This window comes from Haemaphysalis longicornis, unplaced genomic scaffold, assembly GCF_048455015.1.
Source record: "Haemaphysalis longicornis isolate Haplotype H1 unplaced genomic scaffold, Haemaphysalis longicornis Haplotype H1 scaffold_7, whole genome shotgun sequence".
Taxonomy (NCBI): domain Eukaryota; kingdom Metazoa; phylum Arthropoda; class Arachnida; order Ixodida; family Ixodidae; genus Haemaphysalis; species Haemaphysalis longicornis.
Genome location: NW_027526422.1, coordinates 42,531,429 through 42,556,792, shown reverse-complemented (window position 1 = coordinate 42,556,792; position 25,364 = coordinate 42,531,429). Strand labels below are relative to the sequence as shown.

Sequence of the window (25,364 nt, the reverse complement as noted above, 5' to 3'; positions counted from 1 at the left end):
AGGATGCCATACTGCTTTGGAATGGCCTCCAAAAAACTCTTACGAAGGATTTTGAATTGACTCCCCATAGTATACGGTATCTCGTATCAGCCGCAGCCGGTGATGTGCCATATGATTGTTTTTTTTTTCTTCTAACCGCTCTGCAGAGTTTATGTAAAACACGAATGCTAGATGGATAGGCACGTTGAGTCTGTAGCTTCTTCCAGATCACACTTCCGCCAAATGATCATTAATCAAAAAGATGTCTACGACCGACATGATTCTCACCCGGACTGCTATCGCCTGCTTCTTAGTTGTTAACTGTTGCCCCCATTTACAACCAAATGTACACAATTGATCATTGTGTTTAGTTGTGTTTTTCACCTTGTGATGAAATCATTGGTATTTGTACACAGTTGTAAATATGTGTTGTAAATATCATTTCCCACGTTGAAATGTACTGCCATAAATGCCACGTGGAAAACAACGAAAAATGGAGCAAACGGTTAGACGTCGGGTTAATAACGCTACGTACCCAGACCACGGGGAGCGTTTTTTTTTCTTGAGGCACTCATCGTCATCGTCAGAGAAAGATGGCTTTCGTGCAGCGCATTATTGACGCTCACGGATGAAGGAGAGAAATACAGAAAGCTTCCATTCAATCATAAAAAAAACGCGACTAGCTCATTCGCCTACTAAAGCAGCTGTTTGCCTACTCAATGTTGTGGGCAAATAACACAATGAAAGTTTACAGGGTTCTTCAATGCAAAAAACATCGGCGAGTGTTGCCAACCGCGAATTCCTGGCTGCGACAGCGCTGCCTGATTGGTGGACTGTGAGAAGGCACTTTTGTTCGAAGAGCTCCCGCGCCCCCCTTCAAAAAAAAAGAAAACCCATAGAAGCCGCTCCAGCTGCGAAAGCGAAGGGTTTGACTACAAGTCATGCGACATGCTGGGATTCCTCGAAAGCGGCGAGACCGACGGCAGTGCCGAGGAAGGCGAGGTTATAGTTGTGCGAAACCCTGCCTATATTATGGTTATGCCTCGTTGTGGTCGCTGCTGCCACGACCAAATTCAGGGGACGGTTGGCGCATGCGCCATCGTCTCACGGTATACCGAACGTTTCCTCTTCGCGAGCGACGACTCTGGCAAAACATTTAACGATAAGCAGCTGTTCGGCACTGCGTAGTAGACGCAAAAAACCGCACTGCGACTGGAAACGCTTTGCGGTGTGCCGCCACGTCCTTGAGCAGTGAATAGGAAGTGATTACTGCAATCACAGCGCAAGCGACCACTGCAGCACACATGAATCGGGTAAGCTGTGCCTGCATTTCATCATCATAATCATCATTATCATCATCATCATCAACAACAACAACAACAACAACAGCCTATTTAGGTCCACTGCAGGACGTAGGCCTGTATCACTGATCTCCACCCAGCTGCGCTGTCCGGGTCCAATCTTTGCCTCCAGATTTTCTTATTTCGTCTCTCCATCGCATATATTAATGGCCAATTCATGCATAACTATTGGTTTATTTAAAAAATGCGCGCGTAATTTTTACCTTGTTTGGAGGACATTTCCTGATAGTGTTGTTGCCATTTTTAGGGAAATCGATATTACAGCTCCACTTAGTCGTGAAGTGCTTTTACAGTGGTGTTAATTTGTATCGTCAAGAGTACGAAACGTGTAATGCGGACAGTGACGGCCTCCGCCGCCAAGAGCGCCATTTGAAATGTTCGCTTTCAATGCGTGGGGTTTAATTCCCGTGAGCCTAAAATTTTCGTGGAGCCTCTACATAGGGGTACCACGCGTTTGTAAGAGGATCGGGTTAATAAAATCTTACCATGACGAAGTGTGAACAATGACCAGCAATGTGGAGATAAGATCAATGATTGATTCCATTTTGTTTTCCTGGGGAGACTTGTGTGAGCGTTAACTGCGCACATGAATCGAAGTCGCCTAAGCGAGCCTTTCGCTGATCCAAACCGAACGGTACCAGTCGTCGTGCCCGCTCATTTTCCGGTCTGCTAAAACAGCTGCACTTGACGCCAGCTTCGCACTACGGTAACCATTCCTATTTATTGCAGCTTACCGTTGTCATGACCACGTTCATTGTTGATGCGGTTCTATGCGGTTTACATGTGTTGACGCGCGCAAAAAAAAAGCAGTACTTCAGCGTTTATATAGGATACATGTGCACGCATGCATCTCGCTTTATGTACGCTGAAAGTTTTGTTCAAGGCAATTTTTGGAAGTAATATCGGTGCATTCCATATCGCTTCGACACAAAACCAGCAGATGTGATGCCATAGCCTGGAGAAGGGCACGTCAGCATTCAGTGCTCTTCCAGCTGGTCAGTACAATGACGGATGTTTATCCCATCCATTTTATTGACCGGTAATTGAACGAAACTCCCAATGCCTTTCATTTCAGAGGGGACAGAAAAACGGCACGAATTAGCAGCGTGTGTAGTTGGCTTCGCGCCCAGTTGCTCTAAAAGTGGGTTGGTATTGCTTGCGCGCAGAGAAAAAAACAGCCCTTCAGGTCGGTTCATGTTTCCAGCAGCGCTTGTCGCAAGCAGCTTGCACTGAATGGAAAGAAATAACTCCACTATTATTCAGCCTTGAGGTTGCCCCGATCTGCTGTCTGCTGAAGCCCTTCATAAAGAGACTGCATTCCCTGTACGTTTTTCGCAAATGCTCATCGCCATTCCAATATGTTTGGGCGCCAAAAGAACTTGTGTGGCCTGAGGACTCATCGCAAAATGCTCCATGTGGTTTTAACCTTTGCGAAGAAAATAAATGTTCGTTTTAAAACCTTCCATGAAGTGTAGGGCCGTTAAAAGTGCGGAGACTTTTGAATGGGCTAAACGTATGGTCCTGGATCCTGAAAGTTCATTTGGGGTCTCTGGAAAGTGTAGGTATTATGCCCTACAACGCTTCTGCAGCGCCACCATCAGGTTCTCAAAAGAATGTCTTTTACTGTGCTTATTTATTTTGGCCCTCAACAGGAACTTGAGAAGCCTTCATGCATTCTCACGCATAAGCATATTGAGAAACAAAGTTGAGCTCTCGTACAAAAATTCGTGAAAATGTGTTCACCCCCGTGGCGTTTACACAGTTGCTATGACCACAAATACAGAGCAAAAACAAATTACAAGGATAGACAAAATTTGTGTAATTCTTTACAACTGGACATTCACTGCGCGCCCTCACACCTTATTCAAGAGCATGCCTGCGTATTTTAACCAAAGTGTCCGCTCGAACAGAGAACGCATACATGTTTCTTAGTGCACGTGTGCATGTCCATGTTTTAATGTATTAAATTGCTGTTTGAAAGCTACGTTTGTTGTGCATAAAATTCGGCACACAAGGCTAGTGATTTTCCAACGTTTGTCAGAAAGGAAGCTCCTGAACTGTATATAAAATCATTCAATGTTGACATAGGTCCTGCACATATCCTGTTCTTATACGGAAGCTGACATAGAATGGTTTCGTTTCCTTCCATGCCTACAGAAACCCCGACGTGCACTCTAGAGACCTAAGTGATACATGGCTATTCCAGATATTTCGACTGAGCGAGATAACAGCACGGGGGAAGAGGGGAATAACAACTGATCTCTGCAGACCTACCCTATATAACGTGCTCCGTCTTTTTGTCGTGGCCTGTTTATCAGCACTTAGGGTTGCAAAGTAAAGCCACTCCTTGCCGACGGACTGCAGAGCAAAGGGAGGCAGGTCATAACAACGGGACTATAGCGCCAATTTATTGAGCGAACTGATTTGATTGACGGTGTAGTTTAACGCGCCGACGCTTCACAAACGAAGAGGCGCCCCGTAGTGGCAGGCTCCGGATTAATTTTGACCACCTGGGGTTCTTAACATGCTCCAAAATCTCGAACACACGGGCGTTTTTGTTTTTCACCTCCACCACAAAAGCGGCCGCCACGGCCGCAATTTGAATCCGCGTCCTCGTGCTCATTGAGCGAACTCTTGCTGGGATGCAAACGAGAATGTTGCAGCCAGCACGACCTTGCGCGCCCTTTGCAGTCAGTTAACGTGTGCGCATACGTTGATGCTTAGCGAGTCATAATCTTCCCGCGATGATCGCACGTTTTCAATAACTGTGAAACAATTTTGTTCTTTACAATTTCTTGCCGAATCAATTTTTTACGCACTTGACAAAAGAAAAGCAAGACTTGTGAGCTCGCGCTGAAACGAGCTTCAGCTTGAGCTGAAACAGACCACCCGACCGCTCCATGGCAAAACATCAAGAAAAAATACTTTCCCCAATGTGTTGCCTTAAAACAACAGGGCCAATAGGAATTCCTTGCGGCAATAAAAAATAAAAGGGTTATGTAAACTAAAAAACTCGCGGCAGATTCACCGCTTAAAACAGGTTACAAAATAAAGGTTGCCGTCTAGTGTGATAAGATAATATATGTTCCTAACATAGCGGTAAAAAAAATGTCTGAACACACATAAACACTTCGCTAGTTTGGATGGGGCTGCTGAAGCCGCAGTGAATACGTAAATCGGCCGTGAAGCTTACAGCAGCTGTCATTCTGACTGAACAGATATGTGAGAATTGTGCATTGATGCGTTGACGTCGCAGCCAAGCAAGGAATGGTTAATCGGCATTTCGCTTCCGAAAGCCGCTGCCTTCGTCGCTAACAAATCTACCTATAAGGGCTTGTTGTCAGCCTTAGCTTGTGGTTGCGTTAACGTTGAGCCAAACTATGTTCCAAGCAAGGTTAAAATGATTGAAAGTCGAGCTGCGTGCCCTGGTTGTCTGTGTTTTGTAAGGTGAACGTCAAAAACCTACCAACGTTCACCAAGATACTTCTATTTTTGCAGTATTTCTATGAACTTCCGAACTTCCGATGCCTTCCATTTAAGTGTTACGCGTGAACTTCCCGAAAGGCGGGTCAGAGGCGTAACTGCGCAGTTGTACGCACTCTGACTGGCCTCTCGACATGCAAAACTAGCATCCTCTAGGTCCTGATCACGAGTCCCACGCGAGGAAAGATAAGGCGAGAGGGAAGCGGAGGCAACAAGACGTACGAGTTGGAGCCCTATCGTGCAAAGTCAACGCACCGTAATCTCCTACTCCGGTCTCAAGTATTTATCTGTGGCCGCAGTTTGCCCCGAGCGCCGTCGGGCTATTTAGCCACCTGTAGTTTAAGCCTCTCCGACGCAGTCTGTGTGCCCAACACCTTCAAGACACAGGCGTGCCCTTCACGTGCGCTTTAGTTCCAGGCTGAACCACTTTCAACCGAATGTGTGTTGGTAGCGTTGTTCCGGGTAAACCAGAGTGTTCCCGCAGCAGGGTGCAAATGGGGACCTTAAGATATTGGGCGCCAATTCCCTTACTCCCAAGCTTGTGCATACTAGAACGGTTAACTTCGCAGTGCAGCCAACTTTGAAGTCGCATGTGCGCATCGTCGGCGCCGGACATGACGGGAAGACGGATTGCTCTCAAGAACGACCCACACTTTGGAGCTGACTCGAGATGGAGCTGGATCACGGCGTGTTTCAGCGGCATCGTGCTCTTCATGGGCACGGCCACAACCCGAATCGCGGGAATTTTCTTCTACGGCATCATCGAGACCTTTGGGGTGAGCAGAGAGCAGGCGTCGTGGCCGGTTTCTCTCGCGGGAACTGTGCTTCTACTCGCAGGTAAGCAGGCATGCGGCGATGCTTCGTGCATGACTGAGCGCACTAATGTTGCTTTAACTAAATATCGCTATAGCTACAACAACTTAGTTCTGCCATAATTTAGGCACACATTGTGAAAATGTGTTCTAAAATGAATGCGCTTGATCGAGAATAAGGTACAGCTTTCTGACCAATAGTAGAATATGGAAAGCAATAATTTAAGCATGCCTGTTGCAGTGTGTCCTCTGTGGCTTTTCCTAACGATTATTCCTCGTGAGGCTGTCGTCTCCTTGTTCGTTTTCGTTTTTACCGAAACATGTTTCACAGCGTTGTGACTCTTGCAGCTGTATAGATACAGCTGAGGTTGCACTCACGCTATGTATCGCAATATATGAGACGATAAAAGAGTGAGCTTAAAAGCGTGCTCGTTCGCGTAGACAACGTTTTAGTTTCCGTAAGGGCACTATTCTTGAGTTTTTTTGTATCGAAGCTTCGAGCCGAACGACACGCAAACACTTAGCACCGACAATCTACACAGCAATCTATTAACTGCCCATATGCCACATAAGTGTTGTAATGTTTGCTATATATGCTGTATTGGGTACTGCTATCTACGACCACAAATCTACACAACCCTTAGTCGGGAAATGTTGCCTTCAATGACGGGTATTTATCGTTATTTTTGTTTTCCCCAGCGAGAGACTCCCGCCACGCAATTGCGCTCCGAAGCGAAATCTCCTCGACGTTCCGTATTTACGCTGCGAAAATCCCCTGGAAACCTGGGCTCCCCGTATATTGTGGTTTCACTGTTGCCCTGGTGGTACTAGGCGTGCTCAAAAGACGTCAGTTACCCGCCGCGGTGTCTCAGCGGCTAAGGCGTTGTGCTGCTGAGCACAAGGTTGCGGGTTCGATTCCCGGCCGTGGCGGCTGCTTTTCTGATGGAGGCAAAAAGCAAAAGCGTCCGTGTGTACGAGATATCGGCGCATTATAAAGATCCCCAGGTGGTCAAAATTAATCCGGAGCCCTCCACTACGCCACACCTCATCGCCTGCGTTGTGTCGGCGCGTTAAACCCTACTATAAAAAATAAGACGTTAGTTGTTTGTCGCTAAAATTTTGTACCCACGCCAAGAGAGTTGAACGAGCGGCTTCCGTAGTTCTGTTTTGCCTTTTGTGACAGTGCTGCTGACGAAGGCAAGTTACTTCATTTGGCGTTTTCTGGCTGCGTTTCCACGCAGGTCCACTAACTGGCATCCTGTGCAGGCGTTTCTCTTGCCGAGCAGTTCTGCTAACCTGTTCTGTGCTGACTGGGGTCGCAGCGAGCACTTGCTACTGGGCACAAGACGTCGTCTTCATTACCATTGTCTTCGGCCTAATCCACGGTACTGGTTACAACGGCTCATGAAATGTTTCAGAATATAATCATTCTGTTACAGCTACGAGAAAAGGAACTTGAGTTATACATGCGCTTGCGTCTGAGAGTACACCTTACAAAAAAGAACAACTGAGGCCTGCTGAAGGGCAGTTAACTTACTTAGTAAGGCTACGCGTTTTTACATATCTGAAATATTAGTAAAGTAGTTTGGAGGTCAATTCGTTGCATATGCATACGAGACAAATAATAATAATCAACCAACCAATCAACCTTTATTTTCGGTGCCCAGGAACAACCCTAGGGTCTTGGTACTGGTACACCATACAAAAAAAAAACACTACAATTAAGACAAGACAACACACAAAAACTATAAGTATGACATAAACAATAAAGTAAAAATAGTTACAGAAATCTTATAAAGCAAAAAAGGAAAAAAAAAAGAACAGAAAGTCAAAAAAGAAACGACAGGCTGTGTTGCAAGCCATGCCACTAGGCCAGATAAACGTTCAGTAGATGTGAAAAATAGGAACTATACAAGCAAATATTGAATCAACATGACATAGAGTATACGTATATAACCAAGGTTTTCTAACAACATATTAGGAAGTTCCAAAAAAAAAGGGGGAAAAGCTTCAGCATTACCAACACTGACACTAAAACGTACAAATATTCAAGCAACACAAAAGAAGAAAAAGTGAAAAGCAAGCAAGAACAGTTTGCACATAATACATAGGGTACATAAATTTGGAATGACATAAAGGACTTAAGCTACAACAGTTTTCAACTCTTTAGAGAACAAAGTAAAGGAGCTCTGGAATATATCAAGCCGAACGGAATATTCATTATATGCACATTGTATTCGGCAGATGGACGAGCGTCGGCTTTTTAAAGCAACTGGTCTGAAAGCTGGAAATTTTCTGAACAGTTTATTTGGCAAATTGACATTGATAAGTGTAACCAAATCGTCACACAAAATATTACCATGAAGAAGTTTATAGAGAAAGATAATATCAGCTCGCATTCATCGACACCGAAGGGAAGGAATGCTTTTCAGAAGAGACATGATGCCGTTTGCGTCGTCTTGCACATGACGGAAGCGGTGCTTAAAGATAGAAAGGAACTTATTTTGAACCCTTTCGATACGGTCACTATTGGACTTGCAAGTTCCATTCCAGACAACAGAACCGTATTCAAGAAGAGGTAAGCAGAGAACCGAATACAACTTTAAGAAAGGAAGCGGACCTTTAAACTCTCTAGAATACCTGCAAACAGCACCCAGACAACGAAGAGACCGATGGGTAATTTGTGCAATGTGGGAAGAGAAAGTCAGAGGAGAATCAAAAAGTACTCCCAAGTCCCGAATTTCGGTCACCTTCGGCAGTGTGGTGCCTGCAATTTCATAAGGGTATTGCAGCTGTTGAGTTTTTCTACTATAGGAGACAACTTTAGTTTTTGAAGGGTTCAAAATAAGGTCGTTTTTGGTGCACCAACGATAGAATGACACAATATCAACCTGAAGAGAATTACAGTCCTGAACACTACGCACTTCTCTAAAGATTTTTATATCATCAGCGTACAACAAAAAAGAAGAATTTTGAATGGCAGAAGCAACATCGTTAATGAAAATGGAAAAAAGAAGGGGACCCAGAACGGAGCCTTGGGGTACACCACTGGTTGCTTTGTACCTAAATGATGTTTGACCGTTAACACTTACATAGCAATATCGCTCCTTGAGATAACAAATAATAATAATAATAATAATAATAATAATAATAATCAATCAATCAATCAATCAATCAATCATGTTTATTTACGTGCCCAGGAACAGCCAGAGGCCTGGGTGCTGGCGCACGGATAGTTACATGAAAACAAAATACAAGAAACATATTGAAAGAAACAAACAAGCGACAACACACACACAAATTGAAGTAGCGAAAATTACAGAAATAAAGCACAGGCGGAGCCTGGGTACAGGTAAAAAAGAAAAAGAAGATGCCTTTGTGGCTCAGCTTATTGTAATGAATACACAACAAGCAGAGAACAAAGTTTAACAGTAAGACGACAAGAACAATGACAAAGTATAGATACAAATGATAAGACAACCATGATAAGTAAACAGTTTCAAAAACAGGCAACTATAGTGGTTAAACAGAACCACAGAGAAACCAAATTTCAGCAATAAAAAAAAAGAAAAACGAACGACAGAGATATCATAGATGTTTAACATACTGTGTTCAACAAAGCAGTACGGTAAATTGTAAAGGAGCTTTGAAAGATGTCAAGGCGTTCAGAGAAGCGGTTGTAGCAATTCTGTATTCTGCGCACAGGAGAATGATTGGAGTTGCGCGCAGCGGTCAAGAAAGGGCGATGCGACCTGGTGGGCCTCTGTGGAACACTAAACTCTAAACAGTTAAGCAGGTCTGCGCAAGAAAGGTCACCATGAACAATTTTGTGAAGAAATGTAAGGTCTGCACGCATACGTCTGCAGGTCAACGAAGGAATGGAAGGAACTATGGGTAAGTCAGAATCAGGACCCGAACTGTGATTGTGATGACGGTGCTTAAATATGGATAAAAACTTCTTCTGCACACGTTCTATTAATTCACTACTAGATTTGGAGATGCCGTTCCAGGCAACAGAAGCATATTCTAACTGGGGGATACATATTGCATTGTATAGCATTAGAAATGGATCTGGAGAAGAGAATTCCTTTGTAATCCGACACACATTTCCAAGACTTCGGAGCGCTCGCCGGGTGATGAGCCTAATATGAGAAGAAAAAGAGAGGGTACTGTCGAAAAGAACCCCGAGGTCCCTAATCTCCTCAACCCTTTGCAACGGAGCTCCCGCTATACTGTAGGAAAACAGTAGACGATGGGTTTTCCGGCTGTACGTGACAACCTTTGTTTTAGCTGGATTTAAAATTAGACAGTTTTTGCTGCACCAGACCGATAATTCCGACACATCCCTCTGCAAGGCAGAGCAGTCCTGAAAACTGCTAATGTGCCTAAATAGTTTGACATCATCAGCATAGAGAAGAAATGAAGATTTTGTTAACACTGTTGACACATCATTGATAAAGATAGAAAACAATAGTGGACCCAGCACAGAACCTTGAGGTACACCACTCGTTGCAGTGTAAACACTAGACCTTTTGAAATTTACATCTACGTAAAAGGACCGGTCAAGGAGATAGTTGGACAACAAGGCAACAAGACTTGCATCAACACCGGACATAGTAAGCTTGTTAATTAATAATTTATGGTTTACTACATCAAACGCCTTACTGAGGTCAAAATAAATTACATCCAACTGGCCGTTTTCACAAACTGCAGCCGAAGCCTGAGTCATGAAGCTTGCAAGATTTGTAACCGTCGATCGACCCGAGAAAAAGCCGTGCTGATTTGGTATCAGAACGTTCTTGACGCAGGCAGCAAGAACGTTGTGCAGAGCTGACTCAAAGAGTTTTGAGGCGACACAAAGGAGTGAGATTGGGCGATAGTTGGTAACGGCTGACTTATCACCAGACTTAAATATTGGAAAAATTCGAGCAATCTTCCATGCACGAGGAAATTTGCCGAAAAGCAAACAGTTATTATAAATGGAAGTTAAGACAGGCACAAAAATGTTGCCGTAAGCCTTCATGAGGGCTGCAGGAATTCCGTCTGCACCACAGGAAAATGACGGTTTCATCCGTTTAAGGCTATCATTGACAAGTTTTTCATCGAACATAAGTGTACTAAAATTAGACATATTAAACGATAGGCGTTCATCGGGACCATCTGGCAGTTGAAAGACAGAATGAAAGTACTGAGCAAAGCTCGTGGCGACATCCTCAACCTGTTCCCCATTGGAATTAATCAGACTAATGTGTTCTTTAGACGCCTTAGAACGGCCGCGTACATACCTCCAGAAGTCAGCCGGTTTCTGAGACGCAGAAGCCTCTAACGACTCTATATAGAGCTGGTGGTCACGCCGGTAGAGGCTTTTACAAAGTGAGCGATACCGACTAAAATCCGCTTTCCACTTGTCAAGCCCAGACCGCTTGGCCTTTTTGTGGGCACTGTCCTTAAGTTTAAGCGAACTTCGAAGTTCTTTAGAGAACCAGTGGGGAAATTTGGAATGAACAGGCTTATAAAAAGGGATGTACTTTTCCATGCCACTCCTGACAATTTCGGTAAAACGTCGAACCTGTTCGTCAACATCATTGACATCAAAAACACTAGACCATTCAGCAGATGAATAAAAGTGATAGAGCCCAACATAATCTCCACGCTTGAAAGCATATCGCGGGACTGCACAATCGTCAACACCACCATAGCAATGCTGGGCAGCGACAGAGATAGAGACAATAAGAGGGGGGTGAAACTTGTCGGGGCGTACAAGAGATATTTCGGAGGCACACACTTGTACGTTTTTCAAGTTCGAGAAGCACACATCTAGGACATTACCACAGAAGTTTTCTATGTGGCAGAACTGCTGCAAGGAGGTGAATGATTGAAAATCTAATAACATGCTGCATTTCTGCGCTGCATAATGGTTTTTATGCTGAAATGAAAGACTGTTCCAGTGAATACCTGGGGTGTTGAAGTCCCCAAGTATAATTAGCTTATGGTTGGAGTGTGAATTGGAAACATTTTCAATAGATGTGAGCTTGAGATTATATTCAGCAGGTAAGATATCCGGGGTTATATAGAATGCACCAATGAGCAGCTTCTCGCCCCTCTTGAGGCCTACCTCAAGCCAGACTGATTCCTCAGTCTCGAGGTCTGCACGCCGCACGCATTGCACTGAGCGATCGATGGCAATGAGAACACCGCCACCCTTTTGCTTAGGCCCAGTTAACTTTCTGTCACTTCTAAAAATTTCATAGGTCGGAGGAAAATAGTCGGAAGATGAGATATCATCGCAAAGCCAAGTTTCAGTAATAACAATAGTAGAAAATTTGGAGCACACAACATTTCTAAGAAATTCGGAGGACTTAGTACGTAGACCCCGAGCATTTTGATAATAGATGTCTAGAGTGTCGTTCTTACTGGTCATTCTCAGAAGTTTCACAGCTGTGCACCATGCCAGGGTGGAGCTTGCCTTGGAACGGCTTGAAGAGGCAGCCCTTTGGCCACATAGACGGGTCGCACAGGCGCCTGAAACACTCTGCGTCAACAGTTACACAAAAAGAAGAATAGGAGTCATGCTTGGTTTTAAGGCGTTTGCACGACAATGGCGTGACTTGCACATTCGACAAGTGGGCCAACAGTTGCCCAGATGTCGTGTTAGCCGACAACTTCGAGACAAAGATGGCCCTGGAGCTCGGCGGTCGGCGCACCACAACCAACTCAGAAGCTTCCGATGCACCAACGCGAGGAGGGCTTCTTTTCTTCACTAAGTTCACCGGCGGGTCATTACTCGCAGTGTCGGACTGTAGAGGCGGAGGCAAGGGGCAGTCCGATGGGGAACTCAAATCACTCAACACCGCACCTGGTTGACCGCTGGAGCGTTCTAAGAATGCCGAAGCTTTCGTCGAGGACAGGAGGGGGCCGCCTTCGCCCGCTGCACCGGCGGCAGCTGCGGCGAACGACGACCTCATGGGGAGACCGGAGTGGGGTGACGTCACCGGTAGCGTGGAACGGCTAGCAGGCTTCGGGGAAGGCGGCGGACGGGCGAGCTCCCCTCGCAGGCAGCGAACCTCCTCACGCAGGGACGCGACGATTGCAGCCTGATGGGCAAGCCCAGCCACATTATCCCGCCGCAGAAGCCGGTTCTCCTCCCGCAGCTCGGTGACAACATCCCCAAGAAAAGAGAGGCTGTCGCAGGCTTCGGACAGGAGATTCTTCAAAGCAGCTACCTCAGCGCGTAGGTCCGCCGAAGGGTTGAAGCGACAGGGGACGCCACTCGTTTGGCCGGGATGTTCGCTGGCTCACCGTCTTCGCTGGTTTGGTCACCGGGGTCGCTAGGCCTAGCGGGTGACGCCGCGGCCACACACAGATTACAGACGAACGGCTGCTCACCGGAGGTCAAACGCTGCAGTTCCTCGTCCGGAAGAACAATGCACTTTCCGTGCGCACGGCGTTTACACGCAGAACATCGAAAAAACTCCTGCCTGCCGAAGAAAGCGAGGCAGCAGAGGAGGCACTTGTCCTTACTGGGCGCCATCACGCGGCGAAATAATAATAATAATAATAATAATAATAATAATAATAATAATAATAATAACAATAATTTACTCACTGTATATGCAAATACATGATCCAGCTTGCATAAGCGCGTGGGGGTCGCTTGTGTGCGTGGCTGGGCAGCCCACCGAATCACAGTTTGTGATTGAACATAATAAATATACATATAGCCATTTACAACCAAGTACTAGATTTCCAACATAAGAAAACACGCTCGATAAATAGGAACACGAGTGTGGGAACATACAAGACATGAGAAAACACTGCAATTAAGAAAGCTTCGCAAGAAAGAAAATAATACAATCGTTACATAAAGGAATGCAAGCTTGGTGTTCAAACACAGTAAGAATTACAAACGGAAGAATGGGAAACTTTATGCGTCTGTGCTCAACCACTGTCGAAGCAAGCGTTTCACTGTGGTGAAGTTAGGGATATTGGGATCAAAGTGAAGCTTATTAAAATAAAATGGAATATAGAAGCGGCGACTTCTTTTACCGAAATTGGTGTACACTAAAGGTAGGACGAATCGTTCAGTGTAACGTAGCGGCTTTACTACTTTGTTTACTACTACTATGTTTACTACTTTTAATGAATCATCAAAATAATTTTTCATTATTACATCAAAAATACACTGCTGGTGCACACAGACAACATGTCAAAGGAATACATAATTGATTGAAGATCGTAATCATGGTATCGGGTACCATACGCAAGGTTAACGGCAATTTTATTCAATATTCGGTTTATAACGTTTAATTTGTAAGGGGAAGCAAAACCATAAACAGTCAAACCATATTTGATAATAGACTCACCTAGACATTTGTACAGCGTTTTTCTAACGGAAACGTCACAGCACGACCTCAAAGAATACAAATATATACAAATCAAACGCAACCGTTTAGCCACCTCCTCAATTTGCAGACTCCAAGATAATGTGTCGTCAAAGATAAACCCAAGGTATTTAACATTGTGTACAAGATCAAGTTCAGAGCACGAACAACCGAAACATTGAGGACCATGGAGAAAAACAGAGTAATTCGGCGCTGGGGCTTTATGCGGGCTATGAAAACATAATAACTTTGTTTTTAATGTGTTAACAATTAAAGCAAACTATATGTAAACATTCCACCGGCGTATAGCTCAAGCCATACCCTTAACAAGTACCGTGATTTCTCGCAGTCACTGTTCTGAAGTTCTAACATCTAGAAAGTGTTCTGGAAACTCGCAACTCAAATCAAGGCATTATCTTGAAGCAAACGTCCCTCAAGTTCCCTTATTTAACGTAATTATAGAAGTGCGAACGAACTAGGACTAGTGCAGCTTGACACGCACTTTTAGTGCAGCAAATCAACGTTGCGTACCAAAACTACAATGCGTCACACAACAAAAGATTTGAGTAGGGGTTCGTGATATTTAAGAAAACTTGTAAGGCCTACTCGGGTGTGTGGGCTTTGATATTTACTACGACACGCACATAGTCGTCCCATCTTTATTCGTTTTGCCATCTCTGTGGTCGCAAAAACGTTAGGATGTGTACAGCATACAAAAAATCTTTGCAGGCACGGCACTATCCGGTCTCTACGTTGGCGCCAACGTCATGGTGGCCCAGCACTTCGAGAAGCGGAGGACAGCCGCCTCCAGCCTGCTGTTCACGGCCTCCGGATTCAACACTGCACTCATGTCCCGCCTTGTCGAGTACTTTCGTGCAGAGTACGGAGTTCGGGGAGCTTTTCTTCTCTACGGGGGTGTTCTGCTAAACGCCTTTCCTGCGGCGATGATGCTTAGGAGTCCACCATGGCTGAAAAAGTCTCCAAGCTTGTCGCGAAAGGAAGTAACTGCCCCGAATGCTCAGAAAAGGCCAGAGGACGCGTCGCTTCAGCCTTTGGTTGAAGAAAACAGCACTATCAGAGCAGGGGGTGATGTCAACTGTGATCCTGGGAAGCAATCCGCTAATGGGCTTGCAATGAGTTGCACACCAGAGCGTCATGACGCTACTTCGCCCATTTCAAACGACGACCCTCTAGTGACGGCTAAAATTAGGAACAAACCTCAAGTTTTACGTCTAAACAGGACCGCAAAGCAATTTCTAACGTTGCGCTTTCTGATTCATGCGTCGTCTTTCTCAACCGTCATTTGCACCATGGGTATATTTGTGATGATACCAGTCGATCTGGCCAAGGACAGAGGCGTTGATCCTTTGAGTTCTGTCCACATCCTCGAAGCCTTTGCGGTCGGCGACATCGTGTTCAGGGCCTTAAGCGGCCTCGCCATCGATTCAGGAGTGCTCTCGCTTGAATCCGTTATGCTGCTGGGGTACGTGCTGCAAGGCGCCGCGTGCGAATGGTTTGTGTGGGCGAGGACACTTCCGGAAATGATTGTCGCTGCTGGCATCTTCGGAAGCACTTGCGGATCCAGAATGTGTCTCCAGGCTCCTGCTCTTGTCAAGGACTTTGGCATTGGAACTTTGCCTATGATGTATGGAGGTCTTTCTTTCTGCATAGGAGTCTTCCTTCTAGCGCGGCCCCCTCTTATCGGTAAGTATTACTTGTTCATACTCTATGTCAGTGATTCGCAAATGGAGCCCCTGCTCCCCCCCCCTCCATACTTCCCCCTCAATTCATTTCAGCTTTTTGATAAACTTCGCTAAAAATGCAAAGAGGTGGCTTCGGTACATGACTTCTACGCTCAATTTCTGTGTGAATCTCGTGTTTTGATGCAAGTTTTTTCATAAACATGCCAGCCATGCAAAAGAGCCAGACACCTTTTGCAAGTGCGAATTGTTTGATAATATAACATGCATAAGCATAAACGTCAGACATGAAACAGGGGCATTGAAAAAGTACTTTGGCGACTTTTTCGATAAGCGCGAATTGTTTGACATCATGACACAATCGACATAGTTCATTGTGGGATCCTCTATTACTTTTTCAAGCCCGAAAGGGGATCCCGGTACGCTGGTGGTTCCCGGTACGCACGTTACTAGGGATCCCGGTACGCACGTTACTACACTGCTGTGTAGGATAGTTGCTATCAACACCTTCTCGCTCATTGAAAAGAAGCTGCTGAGAGGAACCGCAACGCCAGATGCCCAGCAGTTTCCCTATTTTAGCAAAACATTTGAAACACAGGGCTAGACGCGACACCCTGGAAGGATGTCGTAGGGCTGCAGGAAATCTGTTGCTTGAACGACAATTGCGTAAACGCGAGGCCGCTCATACATGGAGAATACTAGAGAAAGCGGCAGGGCAGTCGTTCGATTTCTGTCGAGTGCAACAAAAAAGGGTAGTCAACAAAACTTGCTTTCTTGCAGCCTTAATGTTGTTACACCTAGTTTATATATAGCTAGAAACACGTCCTATACACATTCCATCTGAGAGAAAACGCGGCTGTATCTGAATTATGCTCTTACCTAGAACTGTGAAACGAAGAGTTCTAACGCAGGCTCGTAACGAATAGCGGGGGGCGGCAAGGTGACATCTCCTCTACATTACGCCTAACAGATGGTTTGAATTATTTTGGTCTTCGTCACTGCGGAACGAATTTTACCCAAAGTTCAGGTACGTTTGCGTCCTCTTATTAGTCAAAAAAATTGGCGCAGCTATCACTAGTGGAGCAAGGCTGGAGAAAAAGCATCGCTGGCAGCCCCTCTCCCTTCGTCGGAGACCCGGCTGTTCCATCTCACGTGGATTTCCGTACTTGCCGCTGAAAGTCTCCTTGACGGGAAGGCCCGGATCATTTCGTCCGCAGCGTATCACATCTCTCCCAAAGTGGACCGCGTTAGCACGCGCTAGAACTCGCGGCAACCGCCTTAGCGAACTGGGTGTCTGTGCTCCCCCATTCAAGCACGAAAGCACCTGGACTGGCGTGGAGAACAGCACGCGAATGATCACGCCACGAACGCTGGGCAGAGTGTTCTCGAAGGTCGAGCTGGCCGACACCGGGCGCTCCTCACGACGCACACGCTCAGGTGTGCTCGCTATTTTAGGGGCGAAGAGACTTAGGGGCTCGGCCTGTCGTCGTCTCATGTCGTCTTCATCTCAAGTAGTCATGGTACTAAAACACCAAGACACTCGTTTTTCAACGCCGCGCGCTAGAGCGCTTCGTGCTTCAAAGACATTAGACTTTTACGGCGAAGCTTTAAAGCTCTACCCTCAAACGTTTTCATCTCCGTGGGCAAAAACGCCAAGGTTCCAAGAATACACTGGTACACTGCATGCTTCGCCCATCCCCAGGTTTCACGCTAGTGAAGATGTTCCGGGATTTTTTTCTTGAAATTTGTTTTTTTCTGGTAACGCTCGATGGTGGAACTAAAAGCTTAAACAGCTCTGCTGTCAAAGTATCCTGGTTGGCCTTTCGTGAGAAAGAATTCGGGTATGAGAATTTTATTCTATCACTACAGTGAAATTGACAAAGAATCTGCGTTATTGCAGCAGAACACTTATAAGCAAGAAGGTATAAAAAGACACGGTAGACCGGCGACCACCTAAGTGTGCCGTATTATCTCAGCGGTCATTTAGTCGCGCTCACGTGGTCGCGACAGTGACGAGACCGACCCGAGCTACAAAATCCAGATCGCTTTCGAACTATGTGAGAGACAACTCAGCTCTTCGTTTTACGTGGAATATAGTTACGTTAAGCGGATCACCTCGTCCGTCCCGCTACCCGTAGATGCCACTTTCCTGTCGTTCCACTCAAGCCTGTGAAAGCGCGTAATTTTCTATTTTCTTAAAAAATCATTCGTACGAAAAGTGACAGGCATCGTCAGTGGCGTCAATACGAATGGTACTAAAATGACCGCTCCTGTAAAAAACTTAATAAAAAGTGGGCGCATTTGGCTTCGTGTGGGATTTGAGCCCAGGGGAGTAGCCAAGGGAATTACCACTGTTGTAAATTGCATTTGAGCCTCCCGTGGTTTGAACTTAGCCACGAAACAAAGCGGACGATGAAGAAGAAATTTACGTGCAGCACGCAGCGCGTGCTCCGCCTTCTTGCTTTGGCAATTGAAAAGAAAGCTACGCTTGCTGAAATGGCTGCCCGGTTTCGCGTCTCTTTTCTTGGGCGCCACTAGACTCCAAGGCGCGGTTTCCTCACAACCACGGCGATAAATCGGCACCCCGCAATAGGAAGAACAGGAGTTAGTCTGGTTCGTGCCGCGTGACAGGTGAACGTGACGGCCCACGAGTAGAACAGGTAGACGTGGAGGAGGGCTCTATCTGCGGGGAAAGTGCCGAGTGAACTGCGGCCACTCGGCCTGTTAGAGTAACTTACCAAAAGTGAGAGATGCGAAAGCGCAGAAAGAGACGAAAACACGATGTAGCAGTGAAGAAGTATTTTATAACCGCTAGGCTTTCCTCTTCAAAGCCCATATAATCAGACTTCAGCTACCGATGAATTTTTGTTTTAAATTTACATATATCCATAAATATCCATTAGGTCAATGTTGTTACGTCCGGGAAGGGCCTATTTAGACAAGAGCGTGGGCTCTGAAGACAGGAAAATGTGAAGCGGCGATGGGAACAATGCGGAGAGAATCCCGGCTTCTTCCTTCGCTTCTCACAGAGAGAGAGAGATATATACAAACGTATTTTGAAACTTGTGTCCAAAGGACTGCTCGGCTTCTTGGTTAGGTTACAGGGACAGAGCTTCCTCAGCTTCTGCATCTCCTTTCTCTTCTTCAGCGCAGCCAAGCGGGAGGGAGTAAACCACTAAGCCAGTCCAGCATAGCAGAAGCAGTGTAGCGTAACAATATCGATAGATCAATCAATCAATCAATCAATCAATCAATCAATCAATCAATCAATCAATCAATCAATCTAAACCCTCTACCGTTCAAAGGTAACCTTTATTTCCACATCCATATCATGCAACGGCTAATCACTCTTAAAAAAAATTACGCCCACCTCCCCTCGCGGTGTGATGCGACGCTGGGGGGGGGGGGGGGGTTCAAGCGCAAGCGGAGAGCAACCGTCGACCGAAAGGCCACCGGAGAGCGGCACACCGGTTATATGCGCAGCGCGCCCGAAGGAGTGGAGACCGAAGACAGAGAGAGTACTGCACATGCGAAGCACCGCGCGCAGCGGCGCCCACCGGCGGAGTCAGAGCGCGCTGGGCCGCACACGCTCTATCCTGGGCACGCGCCGGCGCCAGTGCGTCTGCCGCGGCTATGAGGCAACACAATCCAACACAATCCACTTTAATCAAATCCAATACAAATCCAATCCAATCCAATCCAATCCAAGCCAAGTCAAGCCAAGCCAATCCAATCGAATCCAATCCAATGCCCCTCGCGAGAGAGTGTTCGCTATCGGAGAGGAGAGCGGGAGAGTGGCTGCGGACAACAACGGACGCACACGGACAACAACGGACGCACGCAGACAACAACGGACGCACGCAGGAAGGACAGGGCCGCCGACAAGAGATGCTCTGAGCGTCGCATCTAAAAACAGCAGTGGCACGAGGTTCTCATAAGAGCTTTTCACGTCGACTTAAGGTATTATACGGTTTATAGGAAAGATAGTCGGTGATACGGGCGATCGGAACTGCACTCCGCGACAATTCCAGACAAGTACAACTTCCGCTCCCACATTGTATCAGTCCTATCGGCTCCGCGTTGTGAAAGCAGCCATGCACAGGATGAGCAGCTGTTTACCACACGCCGTGTTTTCGTCTTCCGGCTAGGATACCAGCAAGGCCGCTACTGAACCGCACGCTTTTCGGCTCGCGTTACACTGTTCTGTGAACAGGCCGCGCGGCCTTCGCGCTACAGCACCAGGCTAGCGGCCTGCGCGCCAAGCAAACTATAAGTCTGACCGCATTTGCGGAGGCTATCGATTCGGTTGATCCAAGCCGACACACCTCCAGTAAATGGCATCATGGAGCACGTGAATGTCGTCAGTTACGTTGCGTGCGGGAAACTGAAGAAAAATCATGCACCCCTCCGTCTAACCACGATGATGGTTGAAGACGAAGCTCTTTCGTGATGGATTCCTTGGTTTGCCAACCCCACACTGCGGGTATTTGCTACTCTGGAGGTACGCACCATCTTTATAGAATACCAACATCAACTCTCGGGTGTGCTCTCCGTAGGTCTAACGTTTGGGTTTTGGGTGTAAGGCGCGAATCGGTACCTGCTTCTTGGCGTTGGCATCGCACATGTCGAAATGAAGCAATCGAATGGACGCCGGCTCCATAACGCGAGGAATCCAGGATCAAATCCGTCCACGGGAAGCGTTTTAAATGCAGAGCATTTCAGTAACTCACGATGTCACCCGCGTTGTCCCGTCGTAGTCCGCACCGTCGTTGTCCGCACCCCTCCCCCTACTCTATATAAAAGAAAATACTATCCGGCGCCTGCTTTCGATCCCTCGACCCTGCGGGCGGAACGCAATGTACATGGTGCTCTACCCACTGCGCCACAAAGCCGACACAGAATGGGACGCTACGAACGCGCCTTATATCGTTGACTCATTCAAATTACTGCTGACGAGCGCTCTCTCGTCAGCAGTTGCCACAAGTGCAACAACATTAACGTAACGCAAACTACTTAATGTCGTGCGCCCCCGGAAATGCTCTGCATTTGATCGTGCCCCTCGCGAGGGGGATGTTTCACTGCGTCGCCATGCGAACAGTTTGCCACGCTTTAGTTTCAGTTCTTTCTTTGTTGGGGTGCCGACGAGCGGCGCCACCTCCTCGCACTTCGCCGCGGGACGGGAGCGAGAGATGGCGCTGGCGTCTCCGCGGCCGCGTCTGCGGCCTCCGCGGGCACCGGCGCCGGCGCGGGGTCATCGCCCTTCTTTAAAAGTTTAGTTCGCACGCCACGCAGGAACAATTTTTGTTGTATTTTGCGACAAAAACAGCCATCATTTTCAAGCTGTTACGTAGCATTACGTCACTTTTACACAGACTGAAGTTGCCAATGCTTGACGTAATTGTTCCGCCAACTGTAAATTACGTCATGCCTTCTCAGCCAATCACAGAGAGGGCGTGTATTACAGGCATTATTGTTGTTGAATAGCAAAGACAGGCCTACGTTGTCATGTCTAGTACTTTTAGTCTGGTTTTTCATTGCCGGCGAAGAATTATGCGCTTTCAGTAAAGAGAAATAAGGCAAACTTTATAACTGGTGCCCATAAACGTCCGAAAACGTCAAAATGACGACAGCAACAACAACCGCTTTGTAAACCGGAAGCACGTGACCAAAATTGAAAGCTAATCAGAAAAGACTTCCGGTAAATTGCTGGCAACCATGGCGAATTGCCGGCAATTTGTGCAGTCGAGAATACGGCACTAGGAGAAATATTTAAACTGCCAAGCGCACGTTTTAAGTGCGTCGGCGTTTCTGCCGGTGTCGCCTGCATTGTGGACTACCAGCAACTACAGGAGCTTGCGATTGCACTTTAGACACTCATTCATACTGTGAATGCGAAACAGTGTTTCCCAGTGCTTTGTTTAACCGACCCTTTCTTTCTTCCCTGTGAGCAATTTTAACGGCAGAGAAAGTGCTTTATAACTCACAGTGGCTCCAACACACGCAGTAAAGCTGGCGCGAGAACAAACGGGGATTTTGGAAGATTTTTATATGCAAAGCATCTCTTAGTCGACCCTCCGTCGTCCGGCGTCCGGCGTCCGCACCTCTCCTCCTCTCCACACCACCGGTGCACTACGCGCGCCGCTCCCCCCTCCCCTCTCCACACCAGCTGTCCAATCACGCGCATGCGCGCTGCTTCTCCTCTCCACTCCGTCTGCTCTGCAAATAAACCCGGTCCGCGCTCCGCTCAGTTGCTTCTTCGGTTCAGCGCCGTCCGATGACTGGAAATGGACGCCAACGATTCCGTCAGCGAACTGGCTGGCGCACCTTCAACTAGCGCCAGCCAGCACACTGTCAGAACCGCGAGAACCTCCGAAGACAAGGCTGCACAGAGGAGAGCTCGCGACGCCGAACGTAAACGGCAGCGTCGAGCAGCGGATTCCTCGCTTCGAGAACGAGAAGCCGCTTTGAAACGCCAGAGGCGAATAGCTGATCCAGATTGCACGGCTTTGCATCCCCTCAGGGTTCCCACGTGGGAAGATGGTGTAATTTTTTTTCTTTCACTTCACCCACGATCATTCATCATCATCGTCAGAGTAAGGTGGCTTTCCTGCAGGCCATTTTGGAATTACAGGCGCCATCAGTGAGAATACAAAAGCTTTGCTTGAAAACATGGCGGCTGCGTGCTAAACTAATGTCTAATTCCGGCCATTTTGTACGTTTCTTTTGTTTTCTTCTTAGCCATGAATATAGTTTCGGAGTTTTACCTTGTTGAGTAGAAATTTAAATGCTTACTTTACGTAATCTGTAGAATGCTTTATTTGCAGGTTATTACAGAGACGACCTCGGTGACTACACTGGACTACTTCACCTGTTGGCCGCCCTCAACGCCTTATTCATTTCTATTTGGACATGGAAGCTCATTTCAAGCCGGAGACGCAGCTCACCTTCAGCTCAAAAGTGAAAAAATATGTAGGGAAATTGGAATGCTGAAATTCCTGTCGAGTAGAAACAAAAGTGGTAGCCATTACCACTCACCTAACACCTAATGGCCTTACACCATTCTCTCAAATACATGCAGTTTCTCGATTGGACCTTGTGGGAATTGTGGAAAGCCGTGATTCCGATTGGGTATGTGGTTAGCAGATGATGCGCCTGAGGCGCTCCGAGTCGGCGGCGTGGCAATCGTCCGCGCGGCTCACTTCAACGACGGCGGCAAATGGTAGAATCTAGTTCCCTGTACTGGTAGTATTAACAGCATTACTCTAAGGTGGAATCCTATGGCGGCAACGAGGGCGGGGTTCACTTGCGCCCCGTGAGATGACGCCACCGCTTCGGCGGTCCACTCCCAAAGCATTTGCACCCAGAGGTCCACAAATAGAGGAGAAAGGCTAGGAGGGACTTTATACGGGGGAAATTTAACAATCACGACAATACGGTGTATGTCGACGCGGCATGCTACAATGCCACCACGACGGTCTCAGTGATAATCACCAAACAATGAGAAATTTTAGACTGCCTCTCACAGAGAAACGCCACAGTCAAACAAGTAGAAGCACGCGTTGTAATTTTCGCCATTCGGCTGGGAGAAAAACAGCAAAGAAGCCTTAACATCATAACGGACTCCCAAGATGCAGCACGACTAACCACAGCTGGCAGAATACCCAAACATCTCAGATGCATACTGCCAAGAGAAATGGGAAAGTTGTACAATGTCACATGGACCTTTGAACATAAAGGACTGGAAGGGAATGGGGCGGCCAATGTGGCTGCGTGTTCACTCGCATACCACGCAGCCGACGGATGTGTCCTTACACATCGCCAACCTATAGTGAAGCTCTCCGCATAGCCCGGAAGCTGAGGGTTCAATGCTCACATCCACATAAATATCTCACAGCCTCGGAAGCGCAAATCCTGCGGGAAATCAAGGCCAATACGTACATACACAAATCCAGATGGTCGAAGAAACTGCGACAGCAATATCGAGACCTTGACGAGTACTGCAAGAAATGCGGCGAGACAGCCACGCTGTTCCACGCCACATGGTCTTGCCAAATAATATGGGGAACAGGCACCAGCAACACCTCGACGCAGCCTACTACACTGTATACATGGGAGGCAGCCCTGGCAAGCACATCTCTACAGGACCAACTTAACCTGCTGGAGAGGGCAAAGGCAGGCGCGCCACTGGGACCATGGACCTCGGGTTCCACCCATGAATTCCACTCCATTTTATCCCTATTCCTTACTTTTCATTTTCCTCAATAAAGTTTGTTCAGTCAGTCAGTCAGTCAGTCAGTCAGTCAGCAGGGAGCTCAGGCCAGGGATACGCCGGCGCGGACCAGGGACTGCGGCGGCGGCTCTCGGCGTGGGCAGTCGGTTGCGACGAGCGGATACCTGCGGCGGACATCACGGAGTGCAAGTGCGGTGGCAAAGTGACCCGGCGTTTTTCTTCCACATTGGATGGTCCATTTGTCTACCGCTAGCGCCAGCGTCGAGCGACTCCAGCCGCTTAAACAACGGAGGATGCGTTGGAGATGTTGAAGATGGGAGCGCTAGAGTGGTTTTGGAAAAAAACCGCCCCGTGGGGGATGGCGTCGTTTGCCTTTGTGTCTTGCCTTGATTCTCGACGCCGGCGCCATAGACACGGCAGCCGCGTGTGCAGGGTCGTCCAAGTTTTCCCATACCCATAGCCTGGATGTGTCAATTCCGTCCTGGCGGACAATCGCCTGCTCCATTACCACACCACCATGAATGTTTGCGTTCACAGGGTAGCAAGGACGCGACATTCCGTCTCCAAGTCACTGCAGAACTGGTATAACCTTTTACATTTACTGTTGTCTAGTGGTAATCTCTAAAACACCGCAGCAACCTTCTTGATCAGCTTCTAGAACGAACGTGCTGTTGCACTTCTGTAACTTAGCAGGCAGCGTCGCTTCTTCTAACACATGCGCCAAGGTTTCGAGCCCCAGCAGTTCTAGCTGTCTATATTTATAGGCTTTTTAATAAGAAAAATGCGTCCTTAGATCACATCTTCGCATTGTATTTGTCAATAAGACTGGCTCAGCGTCTTTTAGATTCGTTTGGGGCGTAGCCTATTACCCCGTTTAATTAAAGTTTTACGGCACACCGGAAGGGCCGGGCATATATATATATATATATATATATATATATATATATATATATATATATATATATATATATATATATATATATATATTGTAGAACAGAGACGTACGGGACGAGGGATTCCGTATGGACACATATCAAAGTTGCAGTCCTCATTGCCAGTGCTGTTTGGCGTTTCTTAACAGTGTTTTATAGTGCCGAATGAGGTATGATTGCCTTTTTTTTTATGCAGGAATAAATAATAGAAAATTCAAGTCGAGAAAAAATGCGCCGTTTTTTCCGGAAGCGGGAATCGAACCCACAACCTCCGCAGAGGTTGTGGGTTCGATTTTGTGGGTTTTTTCCGGAAAAAACGCCGCATTTTTTCTCGACTTGAATTTTCTATTATTTATTCCTGCATAAAAAAAAGGCAATCATACCTCATTCGGCACTATAAAACACTGTTAAGAAACGCCAAACAGCACTGGCAATGAGGACTGCAACTTTGATATATATATATATATATATATATATATATATATA

General features: G+C 46.9%; 1 protein-coding gene across 3 annotated transcripts; it reads left to right on the top strand.

The window, feature by feature from the left end:
* Positions 1 to 5,066: 5,066 nt before the first annotated feature.
* Positions 5,067 to 22,807, top strand: LOC144145363 (monocarboxylate transporter 14-like). 3 transcript variants are annotated; one of them, XM_077676937.1, is made up of 4 exons: positions 5,067 to 5,660; positions 6,877 to 7,020; positions 14,746 to 14,896; positions 22,541 to 22,807. In XM_077676937.1, the coding sequence occupies exons 1-4, from the start codon at positions 5,414 to 5,416 to the stop codon at positions 22,563 to 22,565; spliced, it is 567 nt and encodes a 188-aa protein (XP_077533063.1). In that variant the 5' UTR covers positions 5,067 to 5,413; the 3' UTR covers positions 22,566 to 22,807. The 3 variants fall into 3 exon arrangements, with proteins under 3 accessions (XP_077533063.1, XP_077533062.1, XP_077533061.1); XM_077676936.1 differs by having other exon boundaries at positions 5,069 to 5,599; positions 14,746 to 15,720; XM_077676935.1 differs by having other exon boundaries at positions 5,071 to 5,660; positions 14,746 to 15,720.
* The last annotated feature ends 2,557 nt before the right edge of the window (positions 22,808 to 25,364 follow it).

Coding starts and splice junctions, on each gene's coding strand:
- LOC144145363 (XM_077676935.1), top strand. CDS start 5,414: ATGTGCGCATCGTCGGCGCCGGACATGACGGGAAGACGGATTGCTCTC. Junction 5,661..6,876: donor AACTGTGCTTCTACTCGCAG/GTAAGCAGGCAT, acceptor GTTTCCACGCAG/GTCCACTAACTGGCATCCTG. Junction 15,721..22,540: donor AGCGCGGCCCCCTCTTATCG/GTAAGTATTACT, acceptor CTTTATTTGCAG/GTTATTACAGAGACGACCTC.